This window comes from Neodiprion virginianus, chromosome 2, assembly GCF_021901495.1.
Source record: "Neodiprion virginianus isolate iyNeoVirg1 chromosome 2, iyNeoVirg1.1, whole genome shotgun sequence".
Classification (NCBI taxonomy): Eukaryota; Metazoa; Arthropoda; class Insecta; order Hymenoptera; family Diprionidae; genus Neodiprion; species Neodiprion virginianus.
The window spans coordinates 12,624,629-12,652,152 of NC_060878.1; the positions used below are offsets into that span (position 1 = coordinate 12,624,629).

The 27,524-nt window shown below is 41.1% G+C and overlaps 1 protein-coding gene and 1 long non-coding RNA gene across 2 annotated transcripts in view; one reads left to right on the forward strand and one right to left on the reverse strand.

Moving 5' to 3' along the window:
- Positions 1-27,524, forward strand: part of LOC124297607 (uncharacterized) — a 64,034-nt gene that overhangs the window by 21,448 nt on the left and 15,062 nt on the right. The window lies entirely within an intron of this gene.
- On the reverse strand, positions 21,361-26,004 carry LOC124297600 (aspartate aminotransferase, mitochondrial). Its single transcript, XM_046748807.1, has 8 exons — positions 25,720-26,004; positions 24,281-24,437; positions 24,071-24,199; positions 23,656-23,877; positions 22,479-22,635; positions 22,275-22,373; positions 21,879-22,195; positions 21,361-21,790 (listed from the first exon to the last, which is right to left on the reverse strand). Exons 1-8 carry the CDS (start codon positions 25,803-25,805, stop codon positions 21,668-21,670), a joined length of 1,290 nt encoding a protein of 429 aa, XP_046604763.1. The 5' UTR covers positions 25,806-26,004; the 3' UTR covers positions 21,361-21,667.

Here is a 27,524-nt window from a genome sequence, read left to right on the forward strand (position 1 = left end):
CGTTATTTCAATGTTAAAACGAAAACTCGAAAGCGAGACGTCTAAAGCTTATCCGATCGAGCTCAAATTTGCAGTGAATTTTTTTTTTTTTTTCATCCTAAACAACTGTTTATAAGAAATCCCTAGTGAAAAAAAAATTATTTTTTTTCGTGAACGACTCTAATATATTATACACATATTTATATTTTTGACAAATTTTCATATTCTAAGCCTGGTATAAAAATTATCTCTGAAATTGTTGCAAAGGAATCGAAAAACATTTGTCGATCAAAAATTTCCAGTATAAATTACAAGAGTTCTTTCTTGAGCGAAATTTCTACGGAATATCTGGAGTTGTTCTTTTATAGAGACGCGGTTTAACTTATTGGCTGAAATTTCCGATGCACTGCAGTTTAGAGAGGTGTTGAGCTCTCAAATTACAGGCCATTATATGGTACATGTGCAGGAAACTGTTAATTTTTCGACAAAATTAACCGGTTCGAAGAAGCCGAGCAAAAACTGTTCAACTCCGTTCAACCGTGACTCGCTCATGATTCTTTTCTTTACTGCCATTTTAGCCGTGCCGCAGAGAAGCAGCGTAACTACTTTTACCATTATTTGTAATTGCGCATATTACGGTCTTATCTTTTCTCCATTCCTCCTTTTAACCGTATAAACATTTGTATTCAAAACAATGCCCAATATTGTGCAAAATATTTTGCAACAAGTTGAATACTGAAAATTTATAGAGAGTGAACCCAAGTAGGACTTTCGATGTAACGACGGTGGAATTTTCGTGGAATATGACGGCAGCGCAATCCCATCGGCATCTTGAAACTTCCCTATATACATCGACAATCTCCGTCGTCAAATTCGGATTCCGTTTTACAAGGAAATCTGCACCGTGCTTCGCATATTTATAGCCGATTCGGTTGTTGGGAAACGGTTCGCAGCAATATCTACTCCTCGGATTTTATCTAAGGGAAAACGTTACAGCTTTCCTGTGTCAGATGCTGAAAATTACCGGCAGTACAATAACGTGGAATTCCTTCGGATGTGCCGGTCAATCGTCAATTCAGAAATATATGAAATCAGAAATATTTTCAACAAATAATCAAAATTTTGCACTGGTCAGGAATTACAATGAACTATTATACAAGATGACTAACCATCTCGAATAGTTCGCAAATCGAATTTCTTTAAACGAATTTCTAGCATGTTCCAATTCGCGGAATCTTTCAGAATATATGAAGTAAAATTACGTTTTTCTCTTTTAATTTTGGAGTACGTAAATTTAGGAATTATTTCAGCACTTTGCGGCTTTCTCACTTACGCTGAATTGCTACGAGATTTTGCCAAAATTTTCTTGACCTTTGATTAACCCTTTCAGTCGCAGTGAGATGCTCAGCGTCCTACCCCAAAAATGTCCACGTCCTAGCCTTATCGCAGTTTATTTACAACTTCAAATGATCTTTGTTACTTCGTACAGCACCAAAAACCCCCGAGTAACAAATTTCGTCCAGAATCATCGAATTTGGATAGTTTTAAAAATTTTACATCCGCTATATCGAATCCACTATCTTGAATCAAGAAATGATCAAATTCCGACATCGGATTCGTGATCAGCGACCCCAAAACCTCCCGAGTAACAAAATTCGGATCAAAATATTGAGTTGAAGTATGTACGTCTAAAAGTTTGCAAAGTTTATGCGGAAAATTTCGAAATAAAGTTTGGAGATTAGCTTAGCATATTAGAAAAATGTCCCCCAGAGTCGTTCGTATTGCATGGGGTGTATTCATATTGTACAGATCCGATACGGCGTCCTTTGGTTTACAGATTGTCTTCGAAAGCAATATTCGGTAGAGGTCGAGGGATAAGTATGAATGTAGATCAACTAAAAGACGGGATATGGAAGTCGGTGACACGAGCGTAATACAGCCGGCAGCTAGGCAGGTACAATCCGCCCACCCTTCGGGATCCGATCCATATATTCCGTAGAACAGGGTCCAGCCAAGCTGTTGCGAGTCGGTAGCGTCTGGCGGTGTGTGCCGCACGAATGTTAACGTCCCGCATTATGTGGGCGAGGAGAGTTCGCTCCTGCGCATTGCAAAACTAAGGGCCGCAGATCCTAGGACGATTCCGAAAACACAGACTGCAGAAAACTGTCCACATCAGGGACCAGGCTGGCAATGACCTGTCCCGGTCAAACGGAAGATCCCGATGAGACCGCGGAAGGTCATTCTTGGTTCGAATCAGCGTCCAAGGCGTCCAAGGTCGAGACGGCACACGGGACGTCCGAAAGACCTTCTTAATTCCCGAATGACGTCCGGAGGTCGTCTTTAGTTTCAGAATGTCGACTTTCAATCTTGGCTAAAATGCACCGAAAATATGTCTAAACAATACGTACGCAGAATGCGATATTTTCTCATGCCTTTTGGGCGGTACACGAGACATTTCAAGGATTTACATCTTTTGTTGGACGGCTTAAAGATATCTCAAAGATGCCTGTTTGAAAGACAATTCCTTTGTGTTACAGCAATTTATTTACTCGGTCAAGGCTGCACAAATTCGTTAAATTTAGGTGTACCAATATAGCCAGTGAATAATGACAGTATAATCAAAACGCCTTGGTGTTTATTGAAAGAGGCGCTCGCTAATCTCCTTCTCATTTTGTTCTTAAATAATTTCGAGATCGCTGTAGAATAGATTTCGAAATCTATCGAATGGACGACATCCTCAGACACACTTCTGTGGGTTTAGTGTGCACATCTGCTGCGCATCGCGAGATCTGTTTTATTTAAAACAGCGTCATAGAAGAACGTCTTCAGGGCGTATTATACCTGGTTTGAATGAAAATTGTCTTCAAACGGGTGTTTGAAACATGACCTTACGATGCGTTTGTTATCCGGGAAACGGATTTCTAACGTTCTTCCACACGACGCGTCTGCCATTCTGACTGAATCCTTGTGCACGGATCTAAGCCAACGATGCTAATTGAAACTCTCAGAAACTCCCGGGCATGGGTCTCCCCGTAAGGGTTAATATTCGTTGTTGTGACACCACCGATTCAAAATCACAAAAGGATTAAAACTGTTTACGGTTAAAACTGCAGTGAATTACACGGCTCGCGTTTTAATCCTTGATTTACGAGGAGCACGGGGACTGAGGGACTCGATCCCCGTGGAGAATTCAGCCCGTTATCCCGTTGGGGGTGACACCCTTGAATCGAAGTCGCCTAGAGTGACCACTCTCACCAAATCGTACCGCACGTGTAGCCCTACGAAACCTGGCGCACTGCACTTCCTCGATTCGTCGCGCCACCGGGGTTCAAAGATAAGTACTGCGCACTGTGACAATCAGCGTAAAGAACGGCTGATTTATCGCGCAGTAGCTTTGTCATTCCGGATTTACAGTTCACCCTTAACTTTGCACATCGATTATATTATCATATCGCAGACGGTGCGCTGTAACGACTAGACCGATCCGCATCGAATCGAGGATTCAGTTTAGTCGAAGCTGTCGCGAGAAAATACTCGAAAAACAAAAACTAGCAATGGTACATGTCGTGCAATTCGTATGTGAGAAAGAAGACAGTTAATGGTTATCGAGCGATGTGGCTGGAACAACGATGTCTTTCGCAAAATTCACACTCTATAGATTCGAAGACACCCGAAGCATCCTATGCTAGAAAAGTTTCCTTTTTTTCAATTTCGAACGTTACGTCGGAATGATGTAACACGGAAATTCTAGAATTCAGCTGTACAGTAATAGCCATGACCTAAAAGTTCTTCTTCGTAACCATGGTGGTTTAACAAAAATCGTTAATCGATGATGGCCCAAAGGAAGCTTTGATCGATTTTTCAACATTGTGACGTTTCGGTCAACCAGGCCAATCATCTTCAAACTTGACAGCATTCGCACGGGAAGGGAATTCCGAAAGCTAACAATAAAAAACAGGTCTTACGGTTGTTTACCGAGGCGATGTTGAAAAATCATTAAAAGCTTCGTTTTTACCTTTATCAAGGAACGATTTTTACACACTTACTTTATACACTGTTTCCGTTAACTTTCCAACTCTTCTCAACGCCGGTCTGTGATCTCAGTCTTGCGCAATCAGTAAAATCGCGCACAGTGTAAAATTTTCGCGGTATCTCTAGGAGGTCCGATCTACCAGTCAAGGCAGGTCATATCGGTCATATCCGAAGCGGCTTAAACGTGGACGTTACAAGAGAATGCATGAGAGAACGCGCCGCCAAAGTAAATTGATTCAAATTAGTTCCCTAATAGCGGGTAATTGCATCTCGGCGGTATCGAAGCCCAATTCCCACTTCCCTACCCACCAATTCTTATACTTCGACTCCGTCGACTACCACTTCTTCACATCTTTCCTGATGGGTCATTACACGGTTTGCCGCCTAATACTTACGTCGATAGGTGCAGATTTAGCGCCGCGCCCCGTTCTACACAAGTATATTACTGCCTTGGCATCCGCGGCGTAGCTCCGAGCGTCAAACGGCGTTTGGGTGCTAGCGTGCGTTTTTCGATCCTGGCCTCCTGGTATTATTCTCGATTAAGATCTCGCCTTCGAATAACCAATAATTAGAAAGATTCCTCTGATTTGTTAATCTCCCCCTGGTCAACACACCACTTTAGACATTCATTCCCTGCCCGTGCATGATGCACCCTGGCACAGGTGGCTACTTACAGACCCGATCACATCGCGAATTCAAGTCAAGCTTAACAATCGAAGGAACAGCCGTAATCGGTACGCCTTCGATCGCTGGGTCGAAGAACGGGGCCGAAAACTGAACTGCCAGTATCGATTTCTTTCGATCGTCCGAACCATGACGGATCGTTCAAATCTCAAACCCTCAAGATCGATGTTCCCTCTTAAGATTATTGTCGATTTTATACATGGATTAACAGCTTTCCGCATACTTATTCAACTTCACCAGCAGACTCGGCAATTCGTAGTTAATTACTGCACTTTTCTCTTTTCCCCCAGTAATGATGTTTGTCGACAAACTTTGGGAAGTTAATTATCGTGCATTTGTGGTAATGAAGAAAAGTTCAGAAAATTGACGGTAACGATGCGGATATGTAATTTACAGTTGATAATTTTGACGCGCTTCGAAATTACGACATGCTACTGTACAGCTAAATTCACTATTTATTTATCAATTTCTTAAACCTTCTTTACAACAGTGGTCAAACAACCGTGGTGTTAAACCCAATTATTTCCCGAAGTTTGAGGGAAAAACTTTGTTTCTCAGATGGAAGACACTTGGTATAAAATGCGCTTTGTTTAATCCCTCGTTAAAACAAGAAGGTACGAAATTCCTCAAAGATACGCGCATATTGTTAATCAGATAAAATCCAACATTTATCGTCACAAGTTGTATTTCTTTTCTTTTCAAGACCGAAAAAGTTTATTTCCAATTCTTATAAATATTATCGGACTAATATATCACCGTGATACGGTAAGGGCATGTAGTAATCCTACCCTTGCCGATTCGGTAGTTTCTTTACTGTACGCTTTCTTTTCAAATTCCCTCGCAGAAAGGGAGAAAAACGCAGTGTGTGATAGAATTGACACGACCTATCGATGAAAGCGGAAGGAGTTCGAACATAATCTTGACCACCGTTGGATCGGCAATAAAACACGTTGGTTCTAACACGTAACGTACGTAGACATACTCTGAATGCCAGGTACGTCAGTACGTACATACCTGAGCGTACATATTTCTATCTGGCTACCAGGACCCGTGATGTTAAACCAAATCTGAAGCTATACCCTTACATCCTACAATGTACATATAGGCGTGTAGGTATCCTCCTAATGTCCGAATGATAGCAGAGTCACTGGTAGCTGAAGGAATCTGGTTATACGAGGGTGGCCTGACGAGTGGCAGGTTGTATCCAGAATGCCCACCGCGGTGCTCGCTCAGTAGGGACTCCCCTTATTCTAAGTGCGATGTTATCTCCATGGGGCAGGATAAAAGCTGAAGCAGCCAACTACGATGATACTATACACTGTATATATACGAGTGTCAGGATGGCTAAAGTCTGCGGGCGGGAGAACGGAGGGGAATCAGGAATGCGGTGACCGGCAGGCTCGGTGAGGCGCGTCTGCTGCTGCTGCCCTGGAAGGAGGGAGAAGAGGAGGAAAGGACACTGACGTGCCCCCCTGTAGAGCGTGCGCGAACCTCTTTCTCCCTGTTCACCCCCTTAGCCGTATATTCACTCTCGGTTAGGGTTGGTTTACGACGGCATTAAGGACGCAAATAAACGCAGTTTCTTAGAGAAAATTAATAATATTGATGATATAATAATAACAATGGTACCTCTACTCGAAGAACGCAACGTTCGTACCGCAAACTTACGATGTTCAACATGGAATTGACGTACCACCGAAACCCGGTGAAATTGCATGTGTGGAAGTTGCGTTCTCGGTGTGCAGTAATACACACGTCTTATTGAATGGTCCCTCAGGATTCGGTTGAGCAGGACACTGATATTCACGGTCGGCTTCATCCCGCATGGCGATTAAAAGCGAACACATCCGTCATTTTTCTTGACACTTATATCGCACAGAGTGTGACATATGCTTTGGGGGATGTCGGAGCTTCAATTTTACTAATAAATTCAGCAAGTCGTACATTGCAATTCTTTAGTCTATCTTGTCTTCTCTTGAACTGTAGAAAATGATAAGCTGTAATCGTCGCTGAGGAAAGTGAAAAATTTCATTCGATTAATCAGTGCTTTATAGTAAGCGTGCTCTAACGTTAAAACAGGTTAAAACATCCCCTGTTTCCCGTCAATTTCGAATCCTGCTGATGACCATGCACGCGAAAGCGCGATCATAAACCATATTGTTTCCCAAAGATTTGTTGAATCCGTCGGTGAAACATAAAGGTTCGAAAGATTCTCCGTTTCCAAAACATAAATCACAGTGGAACCATATTTAAGGCGGAACGGTAGCGTACTCTTCCTCGTAGAAAACCAACAGATGACAGTTTCCGTTAATAACCTTTCGTTCATTTGCATATCGGGCAAAAAATCGTAGAGCTCATAAATGTCTTGAACAACGACCTATAGTCGCGATGTCTTGATCAATAATTCGATGCTTTTTAGAACCAAAGAATTTCGACGGTACAAAGCATACGTTATTGAATCATGAATGATGATTCGTCGGCCGGCTGCGTGTACATCCGAACAACCAGTCGAATGATCTTAACGTGTATCTTCGTCACTCCTTATGGTTCGAATTATTCTTCTTCCTCGAACCGCAGTATTAGGCGGCCGAAAACCCGTTGGTATATACCTGACAGAGGGCCATTTGTCCTTTTAATAATTATAAGAAGGTGTGACCCCCACACTGAGGGGCCGTGAAGCCCGCTTGATATTTATGCATTTCGAAGACACTTCGCGTAGCTGGTTGAACTCCTCTCTTTGCGGTGGTGGTGCATGGTGCTGTGTTCCTCGAACCGCGGGGGGCGACGTAAACTAACAGCCGGTTAATTATTGTCCTCCTACCCCGGAGCTCTTAAGGATGGGAACTACTACCATGGTAGCATTCAATTAGCCTCGCTGCACGTGAAATATTATTGTCCGCCTCGTTTCATGCGTTCAATTTTTAAAGGGGGAGAGAGACGGACGCTGCCGAGGCTCTGAGGATCTTTCTAATGCATTTTAAAGCCTCCGGACTACTTGATTCACCTTTTCCTGCAGCCTCCCATCCGGTGGTTTGGATACACCGAGTTTATTCATTCATTCGGTCACTCGTTAGTTCGTTCCCGGGTCCCCTTCAGCTGCATCTTTGATGAAACGACTCGAGCATTCGGAGTCGACTTTTCGGGACGGAATACGATTATCTCGCGGGCGGAAAAAGCTTCTGTTCACTTTTAGTTTCATTTTACTATCGTGCTACCGTTTCTCTTTCATATGTTATCCAGTCATAACGGCCACTGCCGGAAGTCTGTTTGTTTATTATTCAACGAATGGTCGTTACAGTTTTTTCCCACGTATCAATTTCACGTGGCTAATGGCTGAAAACTGCTTTGAAAGAGATTTCAAAGGATTTGGAATCCGAGCTCACTTCAACCATTCTGAATCGTCAAATTTGTTTATTGCAAACACCGTAATCATATTTTTAAGAGAAGTATTCGAATATATCGTAGATGTCGGATCTTTTTCGAGGCGTGATTAGTTATACAAAACTAAACAGCATTATGCGTTTGCTTGTCTAAAGCATTCAAGTACGGAAAGGAATTAATGATCGTTAATACTTTGATCATAGATCAGGGAGTCAAAAGAATGTTTCTTAGTTTCTAAATTACTCATTGAAGATATTTTTGCCAGCCAAAAGACGTCTAGACGACAGATATTTAGCCGAAAAATGTCCGCAACTGTGAGTATCTATTTTGTGCATGTATGTCTTTCTGCTAGTTTTTGGCCTAAAGATTATGTAAAAATTTCTGTTAACTATTTATAAAGGTTTAGGACACCTTTCGCTTCATTGGACAACTTTTGGCCGTTTGGGAAAAAATTCGAGACCCCGTTTATTTCTATTATACGTACGTATGCTGGTTACTTAGAAAAGTTCTTCAAGACACGGCTTAGTCCCATCACCATTTTCGAATTGAGAGTTTTCTATAACTTTTCAAGACACCGTCCCATGTTTCATCTTACGTCTTACTGCCACTTTGCACCTAAAAATTGTCCAACAGCCGTCTTTTAGATATCTACAAAAAATCATAAACTCCTTTTATTCGATAAAACTTCTCTTGTCTATTTCAAAGAATGCCCGGAGACATTGTTGTGCTTCATTAGAAGTCATTTGTCTCTTCACACAAAGTCCGTGTACAATACAGTGTTCAGTTCGATTTACCCGTCTTTTTACGACCTTTCAGCTTAAAACTTTTCCTCCAAATCTCGCGGCTGTCGCGAGGATAAGGAGTCTTCAAGACAACGTTTTAATTACACCAAACGTCTTTTCCCTGTATTCCATTTATCGACTCCCAGACTTCCACTTTCGCCCGACGGACGTAGCCGCGGAGGTTAACAATTGCCGCTAAGAGGTACGCGCGCATAGCCTCCGGAACGAAAGCTTCCGCCTGCAGGAACGGTGTCTCCATCTCTCGGTGCCCAACAGCACTAACCACAGAGCTAACCGTGTCCTCCACCTCAATCCCCGCGCTCTCATTCTCTCGCTCTCCGTATCTACCCATCTCCTCATCCTGATAATAATAATAAATTGACTCGCATAGCGGTTAGAGTGTAACAGAAGTGGAGTGGCGGAGCTGGAATCGTAGCCGAGCCCAAAGCTGGAGCTGGAACTGGAAGCCCTTCTCGGTAGCGTAGGAGATGCGCGGAGGGAAAGGCGGCGCCCTCAACGCCCAAGCATCGCGTCGGTGACGGTCTCTCGACGCGGCCCGTGTTGCGCGGGTTGTCTGCCTGCTGGTATACCTCCTCCTCTGCTGCCCCCTTTGCCCTCGAATGCTCCACGACCCACCCGCTGTTACCACCCTCGCAGAAAGCAGTCAGGCGGGGGCAAGCCTCAGTCGTTCTTTTAGTGATCCCATGGGGGAGCAGGTTGAATGGTGACTGGAAAGGGGGTGAAAGGGGAGCGCGCCGGAGCGTGTAATTGAGTCCCGTGCGCGATCGCTACTTTATCGACCCCCCGTTCTCCTACTCGACCTTTTCTCCCCGCGCCCGCTGTTCCCCACGCCTTGCCTACCGCTCTCGCTAAGCGCTCCTCGGCGGAACTAGCGGCCACCCCGCCACCCCCGCACTACCTTTAAGCCCCCTTCCACTGCTCCCGGGGCTCTCCTCTATCTGTTACTCACACCCTCTCCATTTTATTCTCTTTAGTAGATACTCGCGCTGAGGAACGACTAAAGTAGAAAATCTAATACTACGGATATTCATCGACATTATTTACTTATCCCGTGTCACAGTCGCAAATCAAGCTTCACTCGTTACTCGCAGAAAATCAAGTCAGTTAATTTAGATTCAACCGCAGTTGTTTAATACTTATCCTATCTCACTCCAATTCCCTGATACAGGGAGTTGATTTTTTCTTGCTTGAAACCCCTGATTGAGAACCCATCGAGATTTCTTAGAAATTCCCTGAAAAACTTTCTAACTCTTTTTACGTTACTTTAAAACCAAAGGTTTTCGGATAAAGAATCACAGAATTCAATGAAATTAGTCGGAAATATTACAATCTCTAACTTCTTTGGTGAAAAATTCTACGCGGGTGATTGGGGTTGGGGTTAGGAAACACAATGTACAGTAGAAAATTGTATTGCGAATTGAATTTTAATCCTGAAAAAAATGGCGAAGAGAACTACTTTGGTACATTTTTATATAATAACTACAAGATTTTGTTAATCTTGTAACGGATGTCCGTTTTTTGTTTTGGCTTTGTGTAACTGAGTCTGTCGTTTTTGAGAACACTCGTAAAGATAACTTACAAGTATCATGCAATAAGGTACAACTTGAATCTGTAAACTAGATTTTATTGTGGTGTTTTGACAACTACCATCTCGAGAATCAAATGCTTGAAATAAATGGGAAAAAAACGTGAAGTCTATAATACAGGACTTCAAAGATGCTGGATGATGTGATGCGATTCCTTTCCGTGGAAGGAAAAGTCTTTGGGGGATACTCGCATCCATCCGAGTTTACCCTTTAATAAACATGCGGTGTAATATAAACACAATTAAGTTGTTATTGAGAAGTTGAAGGAAGCCACTAGGCTAGGCGTTCTACTGTATACTTGTTGGACGCGATTATTTATCAGCCCAATGGTTGGTGACTTTAAATTAGAGAGTTGAGAGAACATTTCGTGGAAACGGAACAAACATCTTCCTTTACCTCACTTTCAAACACCGCAGTAACAAGTTACTCTCCGTCATTTGAAAATCACGCTACGTATCGGTGTTTTGAAATTCGATTGACTGTTTGAAAACCCCTCGCAAACTCATCAGGAACTATATCTTTGATTTCTAAAATTTCATAAGATCTAAATTGCATTTCTTCAGTGGCTATAAACTTACCAAGTATAAGAAGGGGCACAACCCTTATTGTCTGACCAAACAGAAGATTCGATCCGGAGATTTGATATGAAATAGCTTCCGATGTTCATCCTATGAAATTAAAAGAATATGAAATTAAATGGAGTCATCCATGCGTCGATATTTTAATCTGATTGATCTCGAGCCACCTAGATCTCGGGCATAAACCGCCTTCTTCGTTTGCTCGGCAGTAACATACTTGCGTTCCGTAATCAGACAGCGGAGCTTAAATCTGTCAAGCACCCCGCTCACTGGCTTTAACAAAGTATCATGGCCTAAAGATACACTGGCTTCTGAAATCCGAATGTTAAATTGGACGGAGATCAGGTGAAATTGTTTGGTGGCCCAAAACTGACCAAAGGCTAGACGGATAAAAATGAAACCAGCGTTAAGTGGAGAGTCGAAGTTGTGTTGCCATTCATTTTTCAAGCAATTTGATCAGTCGGTAGATTCCGAATGACCTGAAAAACCTGACGAGCAATGAATAATTTCTATGCATTCCTCCCTCAGAAAATATGTTCAATTCAGGACTCAGTACAATAGCTTTTGCACCTTCTCATTTCATAACTGTGCACACCGAAGATTCTGGTTGGGTCGCAAAGTGACGATGAAAAGGGAACAAAAATCTTACGACTGTTGTAGAAACCGAAAATTCGTGACGTATCTTCTTGTTTTACATCTCTCCAATAAATCAGAAACAGAAGCCGTATGGCTGACGTGAAGAAGCGACGTGACGTACGAGGAAGAGAATCAAAACCCGAAGCTGCGGGGGTGGAAATGTGGCATGGTGTTGAATCAATTTTCGAAACTTGTCATGACGGTACTGGACGACGTTGTCGATCATCTATGATATGATCGAACCAAGAATGCGTTAAATTGATACTCAAACCTAATTGTTTTACAAGCCATGAGTAATGCACTCGTGTTAAATAGTGTATGTTAACGAAGGGTTGATATCGTCGGAAAGGCGTACAAGGTGATGGATTGCGGCTCCGTTTCATCAGAGGAATTAACCCTTCAGCCGGAGAGAACCTTCCTGCCTCCGCGGTGCGCCTGATGCGCGTAATACAGAAATGATTTGATTAAAATGTAAAGGAGCCTGTCTGCCTCTCACCATACACCCTCTGTTTGCGCATTTCACGGTTCGCCTGTAAAAAGCCTGGGGGCCACGGCGTGACTAGACAGATGGCAGTCGCCGCAGTCAATGGTCTGAGAAATTGGATCGCGTTTTAACTCTCGCTCTTGCTCCCGGACCCCGTCCTTGTGTCGGCAATAGAAGTACGAGATATTTTCCTTCAATTGCAACTGTAAGTGCGTTAGCAAATAATCATTGTGATCTGGCAATACTTTGCCTGTGAATGTGAATCTTTCTCTGGTCTTAATATTCGGTGAAAATAGTGCCAGAACGCACTATTAGAATCCTCATTATACATATGACCTGTAATCTTGAGATTCCTTTAGAGTTATGAAAAAACTTCTCGATCGATAATCGGAAGACATGTCAAAGCTTTCTGTCTTACCTACGGATTCAGCAAATCATGTTTGACATTATATTTAAGTTCACCGAGGCAATAACATTATCTCGCGGAAAATGTGGAAGTGACTAACGATACGATTTTCCAAATTCGTCGCTGAAGGTTCAGGGTCCAACAACCCCTTAAGCGGTCAAAAGGTGAAAGAGGGTGCGTTTGGAGAAGAACAAGAAGGCGGGATGAGGAAAAGGAGCGAGGCAATCACTGTGAGTGGGCGACACGCGCTTCGAGAGGGTTATCAGGTTGATGAGACCACGCGAGGGGCTGAGAGACGGGTTTATCAGAAGGGCTTTATGTGGGTATAACCTATAGGCTTGTACAGGGTGTAGTGACAGTGTCGTAACGCTGCAGTGAAAGGAATAAGGACAAGCTACTAGCCGGTGCGTTTCGGGGGCGCCATATGACGCCATGCCAAGGGCTGGTAATGACGACCGGGGATCACCACAACATGTGGCCTCTTCGCTGCGCGACCGCACAATTTGGATTAAAATGAGCAATTCCAAAATGTTGTATGGAGAATAAGTACCAGCGATAATGTAACCGACGCTTCGGAGTTCTCTCGTAACGTCCAATATGCTCTCGAATGTCAGAACATGCAAGGAACCACTATTAAACACTTCAATGCAATTTTATTTGTCTCTGTCATGCATTAAAAGTTTTAGGGGCGGTAAATACGCAAGAAAGAAGACAATCCACCGTACCTGAAGAATTCTTGAAAACTCAGTCGGAACATGAAGGCTTCTCGAGAGAGAATTTCCACGCAAAGAAGCTTATTAGCATAAATTCCAACGTGTGTAAATATCCTCTTCAGAAGCACTCTGCACTCGACAAGGTAACTGCAGTGAGGCCAATAGCAATACGTTCTACACAAATGGTTTGATCCTATACACTCACAATGAAAGGAAAAAAATTACTCGTTACAACTAAACATTTTTTTCAAGACCCTTCGGTCAATCTGAAGCGAGAATGTGTTGGAAGTGATCAAAGTTTTTTTTCCTTTTGTACAATGCAAGAAATTAGCTTTTTTCATGTAAAAATAGTATATTGTATTAGAGTTACGGAAAGTGGGTAATTTCCGATGAGTGAGAAGTTTGCAGCGTGAGCCGTAAGGGCGATTGCCGCCATCGTACCAGTCATATTTCTCCCAAACGTGCGTGTAAGACACGCTTTTTTACCATCACCTATGGAGAATGCTTTGATCTGAGAAACAAAGAAGGTGTCACTGACAGTGCGTAAAATTGAGGTTAGGTAATTTACGTTCAATAACACAGTGCGCAAAATTGAATTATTCGAAAGTGCACATGCACCAAAGAATGCCCCACTGTGTAAAATCAAGCACTCCAGTTGTGCGAATGCACCAACGTCGTTTTTCTGCACTGTTCGGTAATAGGGCACCCTCGAAATCTCTACAGGCAAAAAAGTATTCTTCAACACCTGTTGGGAAATTTCGATTTTCAAATCCTATGGACCGTACGTAAAGTAGGCCATTTCCGAACAGAGCGGTAAAACAATGTAGGCGCACGTGCACAATTAAATTGCTATATATATTTATTTTACAAGCAATGACTTTCTTTGGCGCATGTGCACCATCGAATAATTCAATTTTATGCACTTTATTTTTGAGCGTTAGTTACTTCACCCTAATTTTACACGCTGTCAGTGGCACCTTCAATGCTTCTCAAATCAAACTTTCCTTCACAGGTGTTGGGAAAAATAACGTGCGGCACAAGTGCGGATTAGCGATATATGTCTCCTATGATTAAAGCACTAGCCTTTGAGGCATTTCTGTTGAATAAATACAAGTGAAGACGATTTTATACTCAAATAATTTACAATTTCTTCAACTATACATATAGCTATGTGAAATTTTCTCAGCTTTTAAGAACTTTGTGTACAACTTTAATAAACTTTTCTTTGAATGATCAATTTACTGGAGCAATAACCGATTTTTTAAACTTAAAAATGAAATTCGAATCTCTATTTATCTAGTTCCATCGTTTAAAATTAAACTAGAAACTTTATTTTGCAGAAAATTTACTATCGGACAAAATTTGCGATGAAACGAGAATGCAGAATCGAATCCAATATGATTGCGTTTACCACACGACACTTAAGTTTGTTTACGAATTCGAGACGCAAAAAAAATCATTTGTTTCATTTGTCGATGAAATCTACCTGACCACGGTGAGCAGACAAAATTCAATTCCCGGGTTGTCGAATGAGTTTGTCGAATCTGAAAGTATCCCAATCACGTCATTACTTGTCGCGCACTCGGTTGCCCATCAGGGTTGAGAATTCAGTGCCTGCAAGCTGGACGTAGCGAGGCTGATGTCGATCTGTCGGATCATCGTTAGCCGATCTGGCATTTTCTGACGGCGCAGGTACCTACCTCTGTATTCAGTATTGTGCATCGTTCGTCCCTCGACCGCTTGTGGACACCCACACCAAACAAAACTCGTCTGTACAGTCTCAATGGATGAAGATACCGCATTGCGCGCATTCGTGTTCGTGTTCTCCTAAATGGCCGCGTGAGTACGTGTGATCGATCACCTTCGAACCACCGACGAACAACTTCCCACAATGGCATTAGTAACTAGAATTTGATCAGCAGCCGAAATCCAGCCACCCACGTTGCCACTGTGCATGAGTTTGTTCCTACGCTAACGCTTGTTATCTGTAGATTTCTTAAGCATCATACCTAAGACTAGTATTACCATGATCTCTGTAATCGGTGGACGTGAAATATGACTCTCGAACATATTGCGAGGTTTCTTGAAATTCACAACTACTATCAAATTTTATGACTTCAAGCTACGAAGGATGTTTCAAATTTGATCTGGAAGTAGAACAGCAAAGAAACTAAGGAAGATAAATTGGATAGCCCGAACGGACCAGTCCTAGAACTTTATTTCAATTTTGTAAATAACTTGGGGATAACTGCGTTGATTTTGGTCAAAATCCAATCGGTTCCGTGTTAAAAGGAACTGCAACAAAGGCCGTCGAATTCCAGCGATTCATTTTTGGAATATCACCGAACAGAACCTTGATCGTACAAACATGTCCAAACGAATACCCGACGTTTGTCGAAGTTGATTCTCTAGACCTGAAAACAATGAGCTCTAGTGAATTCCGAACATTTATCAGAGTTCGCGATCTGTTCTGAGAGCGAAGCTTTTCGTTGAAAGAACTACACTTGACTGGCAAGTTCTGACTCATAATCGCCGTGGGAGTATCGTTCAGTGCATGTAACAAAATGCTTGAGGTAATCCTTGCTCTTGAGAAAGCCGGGAATGAAAAGTGTGCCCGTGAAGCTATCGTGAAGAAGATGGCAGACTCGCTACTGGTTGACGTCTCCTATTTATCTAACCGACCGCACTTATGAGGCCAAGTTCAAAAGAGGAGCCACTGAGCTCTATGAACAAGGAGATACAGGACACGTGCCACTTACAGCTAGCCAGCTACCTACTGCCTACTTCGCTTATCAAACTGGCGACAGTGTCGGCGGTACCAAGAACTGCAGCACACCCATCCCACCAGTTAAGGCTTTACAACCACGCAGACGAGTGTATCTGTCCATCCGCCAGCCAGCCTGCCTGCCTGCCTGCCTGACTGCCTGCTTGCCTGCCCGTCTGTCTCTCCCCCGGCGAGTTATCTCGCCGCCTAAACATCATTGAAGGATATATTCTGTCTCCCTCTGTCTGTGGGCTTGTCGCGGTGACGTGAATCTGGAGATTTCAGGAACGCTTACGTCTCAAATACTCCGATTTTAACACCACTCATCATTTCACGGAAAGGAAACATTCTGAATGATGAGTGACAAGTAATACAGCAAGTCTTCAATTTTCTTGAACTCGTCTAAATACAAAAAATACTGCAACGAATAATTTGGAAAGTACAGTTGTCGTTATTCTACGTGTGCAAGTTTAAAGCGGTAACTTTGTGGATAATGTTATTTAAACTACAAAATATATGTTTGAAGCGGTCCTTTCGAGTTTCTTGCGCAGGACCCAGAAAGCCTTCGTCTCGTCTAGCAACTTGATTTCAAAAGCTGCAACTCGCTTTATAAATACCCAGACGATGTTGATTAACAGTAATTAAACGATAAGAGAAGCTGCTGGTCGTTCAGCAAAGAGCAACAACACGATTGGTTTAAATGCGACCGTATTTACGTCGCGCAAGCAATAATATACAAACGCTGGTATATACCCACTCACCGAATTAATTGAATTGTTATGGCTTCCGGGGGGACTCCGTAACCCCTAAAGTTTCGCCCTGTTGACCATTCATCAGAGCCCCATCCATAGAGCTATTAAATGCATGTACAATTATTGTACGATTATATGTACGTTTCCATTTTTGCATCGGTTTGATTGTTTCATTTGAGTTGATGCATTGTATGTCAGAGGTTCATTTCGTGCAAGGTGGTGTTATGTAACTATAATCAGATGAGACTAATGCATCTATAAGGTTAGAGTACGAATTCGTCCGTTAGTAGAATATCGAACCCACAAGTTGAACGACACAATTCAGCAAAAGTCGTCCTAGATTTCTAAAACTCGGCCGGTTTATGATCCCGCGCTTTTAGTCATCAAAGAAAAGTTCGAGGAATTTACGAAAATAGCAGCCTGCTAGTACCTTACAAAGACAATCTTCCAACTCTTTTTGATAACCACGAAGCAGTATGACATAGTTTTCAAACTTTGAAGATCCTTCGTTACTTAGGAGTCAAAAGGGTAAAATACGATATGCTGATTTTGTTGGTAAAACAGGCAAATCCGAAATCGTCTTGACAGAAGAAACTCGCCCGACAGCATTTTGAGTGCAGGCGTCATGGGATAACGAGAAGAAGGCGCAGGACGCGCCATAAATAGATGCATTATATACGTGAAATAAACCGTTGAAGCATCCTAATAGAATGCTAAGGCAATGTGTGGGCCAGAAGATGTCCTTCGGAGGGTTTCCCCCCTCTTGAGTTTAGTGAGGAGTCGCACCGCGGGCGACTCAGATGGTACAGAGCGATACAGCGCCCCCTATGACATGCCACAGATCTCACACCATTACTCAGTCAGTCCGGTTGTATAAACACTCGAGGCTGGTGTGACCAGCTAGAGTGGCCGGCCGCCCATCGTGCGTGGGACACCGCGTAAAAATGAGTTGTGTCAACGGATCGGCCGACCCCCCGTCTAGATGTCTCCAGGTGGGCATGGGTTGCTTTATAATGCAACCTTTCTTATTGTTGCTCGAACCTATGCGCCGTGGTTTTGTGCAACAGGATGCTTCGCGCCTATACAGCTCGCGGCGGGGTGCTTCTGAGCGAACTCTACACACATTCACGAACCATCGAATGTACTTATCCGTGCGTCTATCCGTCGCAGAGGAAGGTTAATCTCAATCATATAATCGCCCAAATATCTCGCCGCGACTCAAATCACCGATTCAGATTCTTCACCTCGCCGAGTGATCTCTGCTACCTATTTCTACATTGTTATATAACCCGATATACGATATCCTCCAAAAGAAAATTACAACTGAACGTCCTGATTTTAGACACAAGTGAAATCTCGCTACTCTGTGTTATAACTACATTTAATGATTTATTTACTGCCAAAGATACAACAGCCAAGATGGTGATGTCTAATAACGAAGAGCATAGAGTACATATACACAACGTAGATGCGCTCAAGTTTTATAGTCAATGAATTCACCCGAATATGTGATTACTATCAAATAAAATTTTGGACATATCAGCTTGAATATAATCACAAAAGTATTTCCTGGAGACGAAATAGTATATTGTGTGATACGTGCTAAAAATAGGCGATATCTGAACAAGCGCGGCGTTCGGCAGGAACCGAAGGCGAATGCTGCCGTCACACGAATTAGATATCGCCTATTCGCACCTAAGAAGAACGACATTTTTTTACAATACCTACGGGGAAAGATTAATTCGAGAAGAATTGAACGTACCACTGAGAGCCCGCGAAGTTGATATTACGTAATTTAAGCTCAACGACGCAGTGCGTAGAATTGAGTTATTCGAAAGTGCACATGCGCAAACGAAAATGTGGAAAAAAACATTTCAATTGTGCTTTGACTTTCGAAGCTTTGCGGGGTGTGCGTAAAGTTCCCCGATTTCTGAACAGTATTGAAAAGCGATGTCCGCACATGGGCATAACTGATATGATATATTTTTTTCACACTAAGGATTTAATTTGCGCATGTGCAGTTTCAAATAACTCAATTTTACGCATTGTGTCGTTGAGTATAAGTTACATCACCTCAACTTTACACGCCTTCAATGGTGCTTCGAAGTTAAACTTTCCACGCAGATGTTGCAAATGACATCGTGTATGACACGTCGAATAGGCTATATTTGACTCGTATGATGACAGCATCGACTTTTCTCCACTTGTTACAGAATATACTATTGCCTAATATGTCTGTCATTGGGCTACACATTACGAGTTTGTTGTCGATAAATTTTAATTTCGATGAATCACAGCTAACCTTCTTTTTCACTCAATTTCTTATCGATCGCAAGAATTAAATTAGGTTGATTTCGATACTTTACCACAAAAATAATCTGTTAGGTACTATTAAATACCAGTGTCAAGCGATCACTACTGATTTCATTAACGGTCCAAAACGATCTGTAGATCACTGAAAACTGCATAAGAGAACTCTTTTAAGTGTTGTAGGCGTTGTAGCATTGAATTTTCATCAAGAATATCGCATTAAAGTGATAGGAATGTACAATTGAGTTGTCATTAGACATGAACAAGAATGAGGAATCGTTCCTTCACTATTTTTTTCATAAAATCGCGTCGGACGGCACGTGCGGATCGCAGAAACGCCGAGGCGAAGGGTTAGGACAAAGGGAGTGGTTAGTTGCGCCCAAGAAGAACCAGAGGCAGTCATTTGAAGGAATTGCTACGGAAGATCGTCCGGTCGCTCGCTGACTGTTACCGTCTCTTCCATGGCACCGCGGTGCTCTGTGCCTTGTGGTTACTTCAATTAGACGAAATCGTGCCGTGTGGCTGATCTGGAGGCACCGCCAATGCTGCCGCAAGGCACGAACCATGCGTTCGAATACGTGCTTCCACCCTTTATATTTATTATCATCAAAGCTCGCCTCCAGAACGACAGCGTCTCTTTGTTATAACCGTCCGCTACGCGAGTCCCAGAGAATGTTTTTATCCAATCAAGCGCACAGACGTTCGTCATTTGTTCACAAAATCAATTTCGCCCAAATTCGCTATCTTAAAGACGTTCTGACGATAATTTTATTACTGAGACTGTTATAATGTACAGTATTAATGTAGAGGAAGGTTCTCAACTTTCAAGGAATATTTTTTTACCATGAATTCTGCGTTAGCAGTCACTCATTCGATATAACAAATTACTAAAAGTAGTGAAATTAACAGCCGATTTACTCATCTTAGAAAGTGACGGATGAAAGCCTGAATGTACACAAAGTTTATGATTCGACGACCACTACTGGGGCAGGTTCCAATTTAAAGGGTTCAATTAATAACATTTTCTCATGATTTCCTGTTCAACTGACAGTTTATTTGACGATAAAAAAAAACTCTCGATGAATATTCGATCTATGTAATTTACATTTCTGAACAAATATTGATTTAACGTAGCGAAAAGACTAATTCAAGAAAAAGTTAAATATCTGTACGTGCTGATTATAAGACTATTTTCAACGGAATAAAACTCCGATGAGATTTAACGTAAATCAAGTAAGCAATTCAGAGAAACTACAATTCCTTATTCTTCGCCTCACCTGTCGATTATTAAAAATTCAAAATATTAACGCAGCTTTCGCTGAATAAAGTTTTCTGACTTATTACTATAAAGTTCTACTACATTTCTGTGAAATTAGACGAGTTATTCTTCATTGTTTCTATAAATTTCTTGATTAAAGTCGTACAGTTTTAAGTTACAGTAACTCGGTCATTCACAGAGAATTTCTTCCCATTTCACGGATTTTTTCCGACATACTTTTCAGAGTTTTGTCGAGAGTTACCGACACAAATTTGCACAGAAGTATGTTTACTCTGACTCAGCTTGACCGGATATACTCGTTTCCGCAATGCTATTTCCAATGAAGGTAGGTGTACCAGCAGCCAAACATAAAACCTAATGTTGAACAGTCCCGGTAGTCGGATGCTTTTATTGGAATGCGCACAACGTCTAGTTTCATAACCCACTATAATAAGTTTGCTTATTTCGCAGGCTATGGCCTATATATATACCTACATGATATATGTATCACACGACGAACAGATACTGATTCTACCCTATCGATAATTTGACCGAGCTTACCCACCGAGTCATTTTTATATTGTACACATTTTACTTTGCAGTAAAAATCCTTCTGCAAGTATAGCACATATAAAATACTATATTACATGAAAGTGATGCTGTAACGTGGAATTTTACTCACTACAAGAGTCTGTCTGTTTTATGCCCCGAGTGGGATAATCAAAGTACTCAAATAATAAGCCCTACGTTACCGCTGAACGGTACTGGATACCATTCGGCGAAAACGGGTTTACCGACGGATCTTTTTTTTATCGTTCGAGGTAAGGCAAAGCCAGATATTACTGAAATAACTTGGCCTCCGGGATGAGGTCTTGTTTCAAAACTGTTTGTTGCCCAAGGACATTGCTGTCCGTATGGCAGTTGTGTGAAAAATATAGAGTGAACTATTGATGGGATTGAAATTGATAACTGAAAGATTTTGAAGAAAAAGCAATTAAAATATGACAACTTTATTCTACACATTGCATGTATGTGTTACACGATCGAATATAGAAATTACTTGTCTTCACCAAACTGCCTGCAGTTGATGTTTTGAAATTCGTTCGAAATGGATATAAATGCTTTATTTTCATCATAAAATGCACATCATCATCGTAGAGTAAATGTGATGAATTGGAATCTTTATCATGTTCACCTTGATCTACGAGGAATTGATGGTAAAAGAAAAAAAAAGTTAAATTCTCTAAATTTTTAATCTCTTCTCAAACATCAGCAGCAAGTTACGAAGCGCACGTTACGCTTCACTTTGTAACTTCGTGGATGCCATGTGCAAGATATTCCACATTCTTGGAGGTAACACCAGCCATGGATATTCTGCCATCCTTCGTCAGGTAGATACTGAAATTCTTGGTAAGATTTTCAACCTGGGAAATAAATACATTGTTATTAATTTGTCAATTTGTTTATCTCTCATAATATCAGGAGTCGACCTCGATGAAAATTAATAATAACCTGAGGTGGCGTGAGTCCCGTGAAACAGAACATTCCAATTTGATTTGTGATATGCGACCAGTCACGCGTAGAACCTTCTTTTTTAAGATTATCACGGAGCTGTGTACGCACTGAAATAATTCGGTCGGCCATGCCCTTCAATTCGACAAGCCACTGTTTTTTTAGACTCGGGTCGCCCAAAATCGTAGTAGCGATGCGAGCACCATGTATTGGCGGATTCGAGTACATCGGTCTGATCAAAATCTTAATTTGCGACATCGTGCGCGCGGCTTCATCTTTGCTAGACGTAATCAACGAAAATGCACCCACACGTTCGCCTGAAAATGTAAGCAGGAAATGCTAAAATCTGTATTGTGAATTTCCCGTGAGACTGTGAAAATTTAACAAGATGCCCACCGTACAATCCCATATTCTTGGCATACGATTGAGATATACAAAGGTTGTGTCCATCCTTGATGAACAGCCTCAAGGAATGAGCGTCTCTGTCAACATCACCTAGAAATCCAAATAGAATTAACACGTTGCACAAATTTTGTATTTAAATACACTAAAAGGTACAGAGCACTGTGTATGGGTAGGAATATTTTGCTGTATTCTTACCGGAAGCAAAACCTTGATAAGCCATGTCGAAATACGGGAAAAGATTTTTTTTCTGGACGACTTGCGAAATCTCAGCCCATTGTTCAGGGTTAGGGTCAACACCGGTTGGATTATGAGCACACGCGTGGAACAGGATTATCGATTTCTCCGGAATTTTCTGTAAAGAAACGGTTGCATACAAAAGTGATTATTATTTTCTGTATGACCCCCCCCCCCCCCCCCCTCGGAAAACTGCATTTCACTAATGTGGAGTGGGCGCAAATTCGCCAATTTCGTCAGCCTGATTCAAACGCGTCAAACGGCAATTTCTGAAGGAACTAGGACAAGTAAAATCGTGTGCATTACGGACGGAAGGTGATTTCACTCGTCTGACCACCACCTTCGCATCATACTCCTAATCACCTTCTTTCCGCCCCTGATACACAAACTAATATTTTAAACTTTGTTTAGAAACGCAATTTTTATCCACTCCCAACAGTTGGTAGTATTAAGAGGATGTTATAGTCAATCTTTACCGAATGAGTAAAATGTTACTTATTTTGTGACTATTATCCTAGCCTATGCAACACTGATGCAAAAATTTCACAGTTGGTGCAATTTTACATGCAATGCCGAACGAAACTGCCTAAAAGCTTTTTGGATTCCTGTGAAAATGCCCCTAGGAAATGTATTTCTGCAGTAAGTGGTAATTCAATTATAGGAGTACATTTGTTAGCATTACAGTTGCATAAAACCAAACTTTTTTAGTTCGTTATATTCGGCATTGTATGTAGAATTGCACTGACTGCGGTATTTTCACATCAGTGATGCGTAAGGTCTGATAATAGTCAAAATACGTGACATTCAACGCAGTTGGTAAGGGCTGACTTTATCATCCTCTTAAATATCGAATGATGATATAGATTGGGATTCTTTAATTCAGAAGGCAGCATCTTGCAGTAACGACAACAACTGAGTCTTTGTATGTAATTATAAAAGTCGTTTTTATCCTTGATTTTACCGTAGATTAACTTATAAACGTCCGCATGGAAAATAAATTGCATTGTATTTTCTGTTCCCCAATTCCTGTAAAATCGATCCAAAACGATCGTTTGATTACCAGGCGCGACACCATTATCTGCTAACCAGGCCCGCGCCACAGATCCCAGTATCTGCATAAATTTTTTATTCAACTTACAGATATATCTTCTATGGCACCCTGGAAATCAAACCCGCAAGTTTTTGGCTCATAGTATCGATAGGTCTTGACATTCAAACCAGAATGTTTGAACAATGGTATGTGATTGCCCCACGTTGGCGCTGGTAAATAAATATCCTTATGGCCAGGGAAAAAATTTCCCAAATATGCTGCACCGATACGAAGAGACCCAGTACCAGAAATTCCTTGAACGGTCGAATTCTGAAAAATAATGCAAGCGTTAGATGTATACTAATGATCATTAACCAAAAACAGTTACATAAAACTAGATTTGAGAATAGAGAACGGAATTCGGTTCACCAGGGTTTTGTTTTTCAATTTATTCTGTCAAAAACAATTCCTGAAAAATAAATCCTCTGACTGTGAAAACTTATTTTCTACTTTCTATGCTCACCAAGCCGTTTTTTACTATATCGCTATTCTCGCCAAGTGCAAGGTTGATGCTATGTTTGCAGAATTCAGGGTTTCCTCCAATCGGCGAATACTCCTTATCGAGCCCACTCGATCCTATAATTTGCTCCGCCTGTCAAAGATGAAAACTTCTGTTATGTAAGAAAGTGTACAAAATCGAACAGAAAAGTTTTAAACCATCATTCGGACGCACCTTTTGGACGCTGGGCAGTACGTATGGCTTTCCATTATCATCACGGTAAGCGCCGACTCCCAAGTTGATCTTCTTAGGGTTACTGTCCCTCTTGTAAGCCTCCGTTACACCAAGAATGGCGTCAGGGGGCCCCATCTCAACTTTGTCCCACCACGCACTGTGTGCAAAAACAATAAACTAGATTAAAATCAGCTTACAGACACATTCAAATACCTGTTGTCTAAATCTATAACTAGAAAACCTATGACTTTTGTAGTATTGAAAACTCTATACAATGTCTTCATGCGATAAAATTTTTATCTCAACCTTTGACCGTAAACATAGTAATCTACATCACACTCGCTTCAAATTATCGCTCTCTCTTTTCATTCTATATTACTTTATTTCACTTTAGGTAGTTTATTCGTCATCTAGTATATGTTAAATTTTTCATTAATTCATTATTACTATAATTATTTTTGAATTCAATTTTTACGAACTTTACTACTGCGGGGACTCCTGCCAAGGTAAATAAGCCCTCTATCTATCTGTCTATCTATCTCTTATCAAAAGATAATATTCTATCATATTCAATCTAATCTATGACTATGCTGCATGTTCAGATTCAGCCAATAGAAGATTTACAATGGATTTGATCTGGGATCCATATTGTTATGTAATCCATATTGGAAAAGAATCCGAGGTAAGGATGATACATATGAAATTCATGCTGGCTACTTAAACTAAAGAGGAAATTTCTTTTTTTTGTGTTTTGTTCTACATTTATCAGTTACTTTCCGAAATTTAAATCTAAATTATAGCCAAGTCCCAGTGTCATGAAAATTATATCTGTCAAGTTCGGAAAACTTGTACAAAGAATTAATTGTGCACTAGTGAAATGGTTTGGAATAAGTTGAGCGTAAAAAAATTTCTAAACTGTAATTCTGATCCAATATTGTGTTATTGTTGTAGGTATGAAAAATAAAACTTTCTAAATAAGTTCACTAGCTGGAAAATATTTGTAATAATATAATATATTTCCCAATTTATGTTGCCTGTATTTACGGCTGAATAAAAATGTTGCAGTTACATAATTTCGTTCGGACACATAATCCAGGTGAAATATTGTAGATTTTTTCAATGGCAAAAATCGGGATTATTAATGTCTCATCTATTCATAGTAGATGAAGTAATATTTCAACTTTTGCGGCCAAAATCTATTAATTTTTTTACACTAGTAACAAAATGAGGAAGAGGAAAAGAGAGAAGAAGAATGAAGGGAGTAGAAATTTTTTTCATTAATATAAAATATGAACTGTAGATCGGCAAGTAGACAATCTAATCAACGAATATAACGATCGATTTATTTCCCCACCGGAACATCGTTATCATGTGTCAAGGTCAAATGTAGTATGCCAACTATGCATTACGAGAATTAGAAATATTTTAGATAAACTTACATGTTTTTGAGCGAAGTCGCGTAAGCATGGTTGCTGATTTTTAAACAATTGAACGAAGCCGCGAGTAACTTTGTTTTCTGCGACATTGTCGGTTAAATTATAATGAGGTGATTTTTGCACAAACAGCAAATGATGTTGGTCAGAGCAGCTGGTGAACTTGAGCTTGCGAGTTGGAAGAGTGGGCCGTGTGGGGCTAGCTTTGAATACTCCACAGATAGTGGAAACGAGAGAAAAATGCGCAAGGCTGCTCATGCGCCGTCAGGCACTGCCAGTATTGTGTTACGTCAAAATGCCCTTCCACTGTCGTCACAGGTTACTAAAATTTTCCAAGGTTACTTAAGGTTATCTGGTTTGTTTAGAAATACAACTTCGTAGAGCCTGATCACGTCTCGCACCTATTGATAAATTTGGATCTATCAACATCATCAACAAATTCACCTAATTTGTTTCCAGTTTGTAAGAACGGATCTGTCACTGGTCTTGGAAGCAAAATAACCAGTCTTCGGTATAGAACTCATTCATCTTGAAGTCGTAATTCTCCCACACCACTCTCTTCATTGGTTGGTTATCTTGGTTATCTTCCATAAAAATGAAGCATGGATTACCATTGACGTAAGAAGTACGATTAAAATCATACGGCATATTCACTGAATTTGTGATTTTAAGCGAGCACTGCGCTGCCTGCTCGGGCTTAAACCGAACTACTGAGTACTCGAAGAGTGCCAGCTCGAAATTTGAAATGAATCAGTCGTTATAACTGTTCAAAACCCCAAAAAGAACTGTTGTTTGTAGCATAATCAGTGAATTACTCACTTAAACCCGTAAAAATAATCGGTTCGAATGTCGATACTTTCAAGTGTTTTGAGTGTTGTTTTGAGTGTGTTTGCGCTTCACGACGCTTTTAAGAGCTTGCCTATGAACTATAAACACAACCATAACTGAATGCGTGGCTCAACGGAATGCTTGATCGATTAAAAATATTTAAATTGGCTCTCCTTTACAGAGGAATTCTGACAAGCACGTAATCTTTCCGTCTGTTTGCGTTTCAATCTGTCAGTAACATTACTGAGTAACACGAATGAATTGATTACTCGTTCGAAATGAGGTAATCCGTCCTGCGTGACTCGGTCAGTAAGACAGATGCCTGACTCATAAGTGTTTGAGATGTCATTTTAAAGATGGCGTTCAGTAGGAGTACACGCAAAGACGTTCGGCTCAATGTCAATTCAGAGGTAGATACAACAGTTTTCTATATTCACTGACTTGGGCTAAAAGTATCCACGAGGATATTTATCTAGCTCAAACCCGGTCTAACTGAAGAGACGGATAGAACGTCGAGTAATTTATCCAGTTACCCTTATCGACCGAGTCATTTTTGTACTACATATTTCTGGGTCTTATACGTATAATTGTAGGTCAGGGACTTTAAAACGAATTGAAGGAGTACAAGATATTTTACTGCACGAACTTTCGACTCACTAATCCAACTGCTTCTTGATTTCTAATTAAATCGTACGCTCCGATGATAATATGTGACGCATTTCTTGGTTTTGCTATGCTAAATTTTGCTATCTGCATTCAAAGAACGGACTTATATAATTTACGATCCAAATAAAGACCAACTTTGAACGATTTAGTAAAAGATCTTGAGATAGTTGAAAAATTTCTACCAAAGCTTCTATCTCACTGAAAAAAAAAATCAAATTTGAACGTACTGCCAGATCGCGTTTCATATTTGGGTACTTTTATCCTGTAAGAACCTATCCTGTAACACAATGAGTATTGACTGTGAATTTTCGAAGCTG

Excerpts from the sequence above, each read along its gene's own strand:
- LOC124297600 (XM_046748807.1), bottom strand. The coding sequence starts at position 25,805 with ATGTCGCAGAAAACAAAGTTACTCGCGGCTTCGTTCAATTGTTTAAAA. Across the intron at positions 24,438-25,719 it reads GCGACTTCGCTCAAAAACAT|TGCGTGGTGGGACAAAGTTG; the intron begins GTAAGTTTATCT and ends TTTTGCACACAG. Across the intron at positions 22,636-23,655 it reads GTGCCATAGAAGATATATCT|AAAATTCCGGAGAAATCGAT; the intron begins GTAAGTTGAATA and ends GTTTCTTTACAG.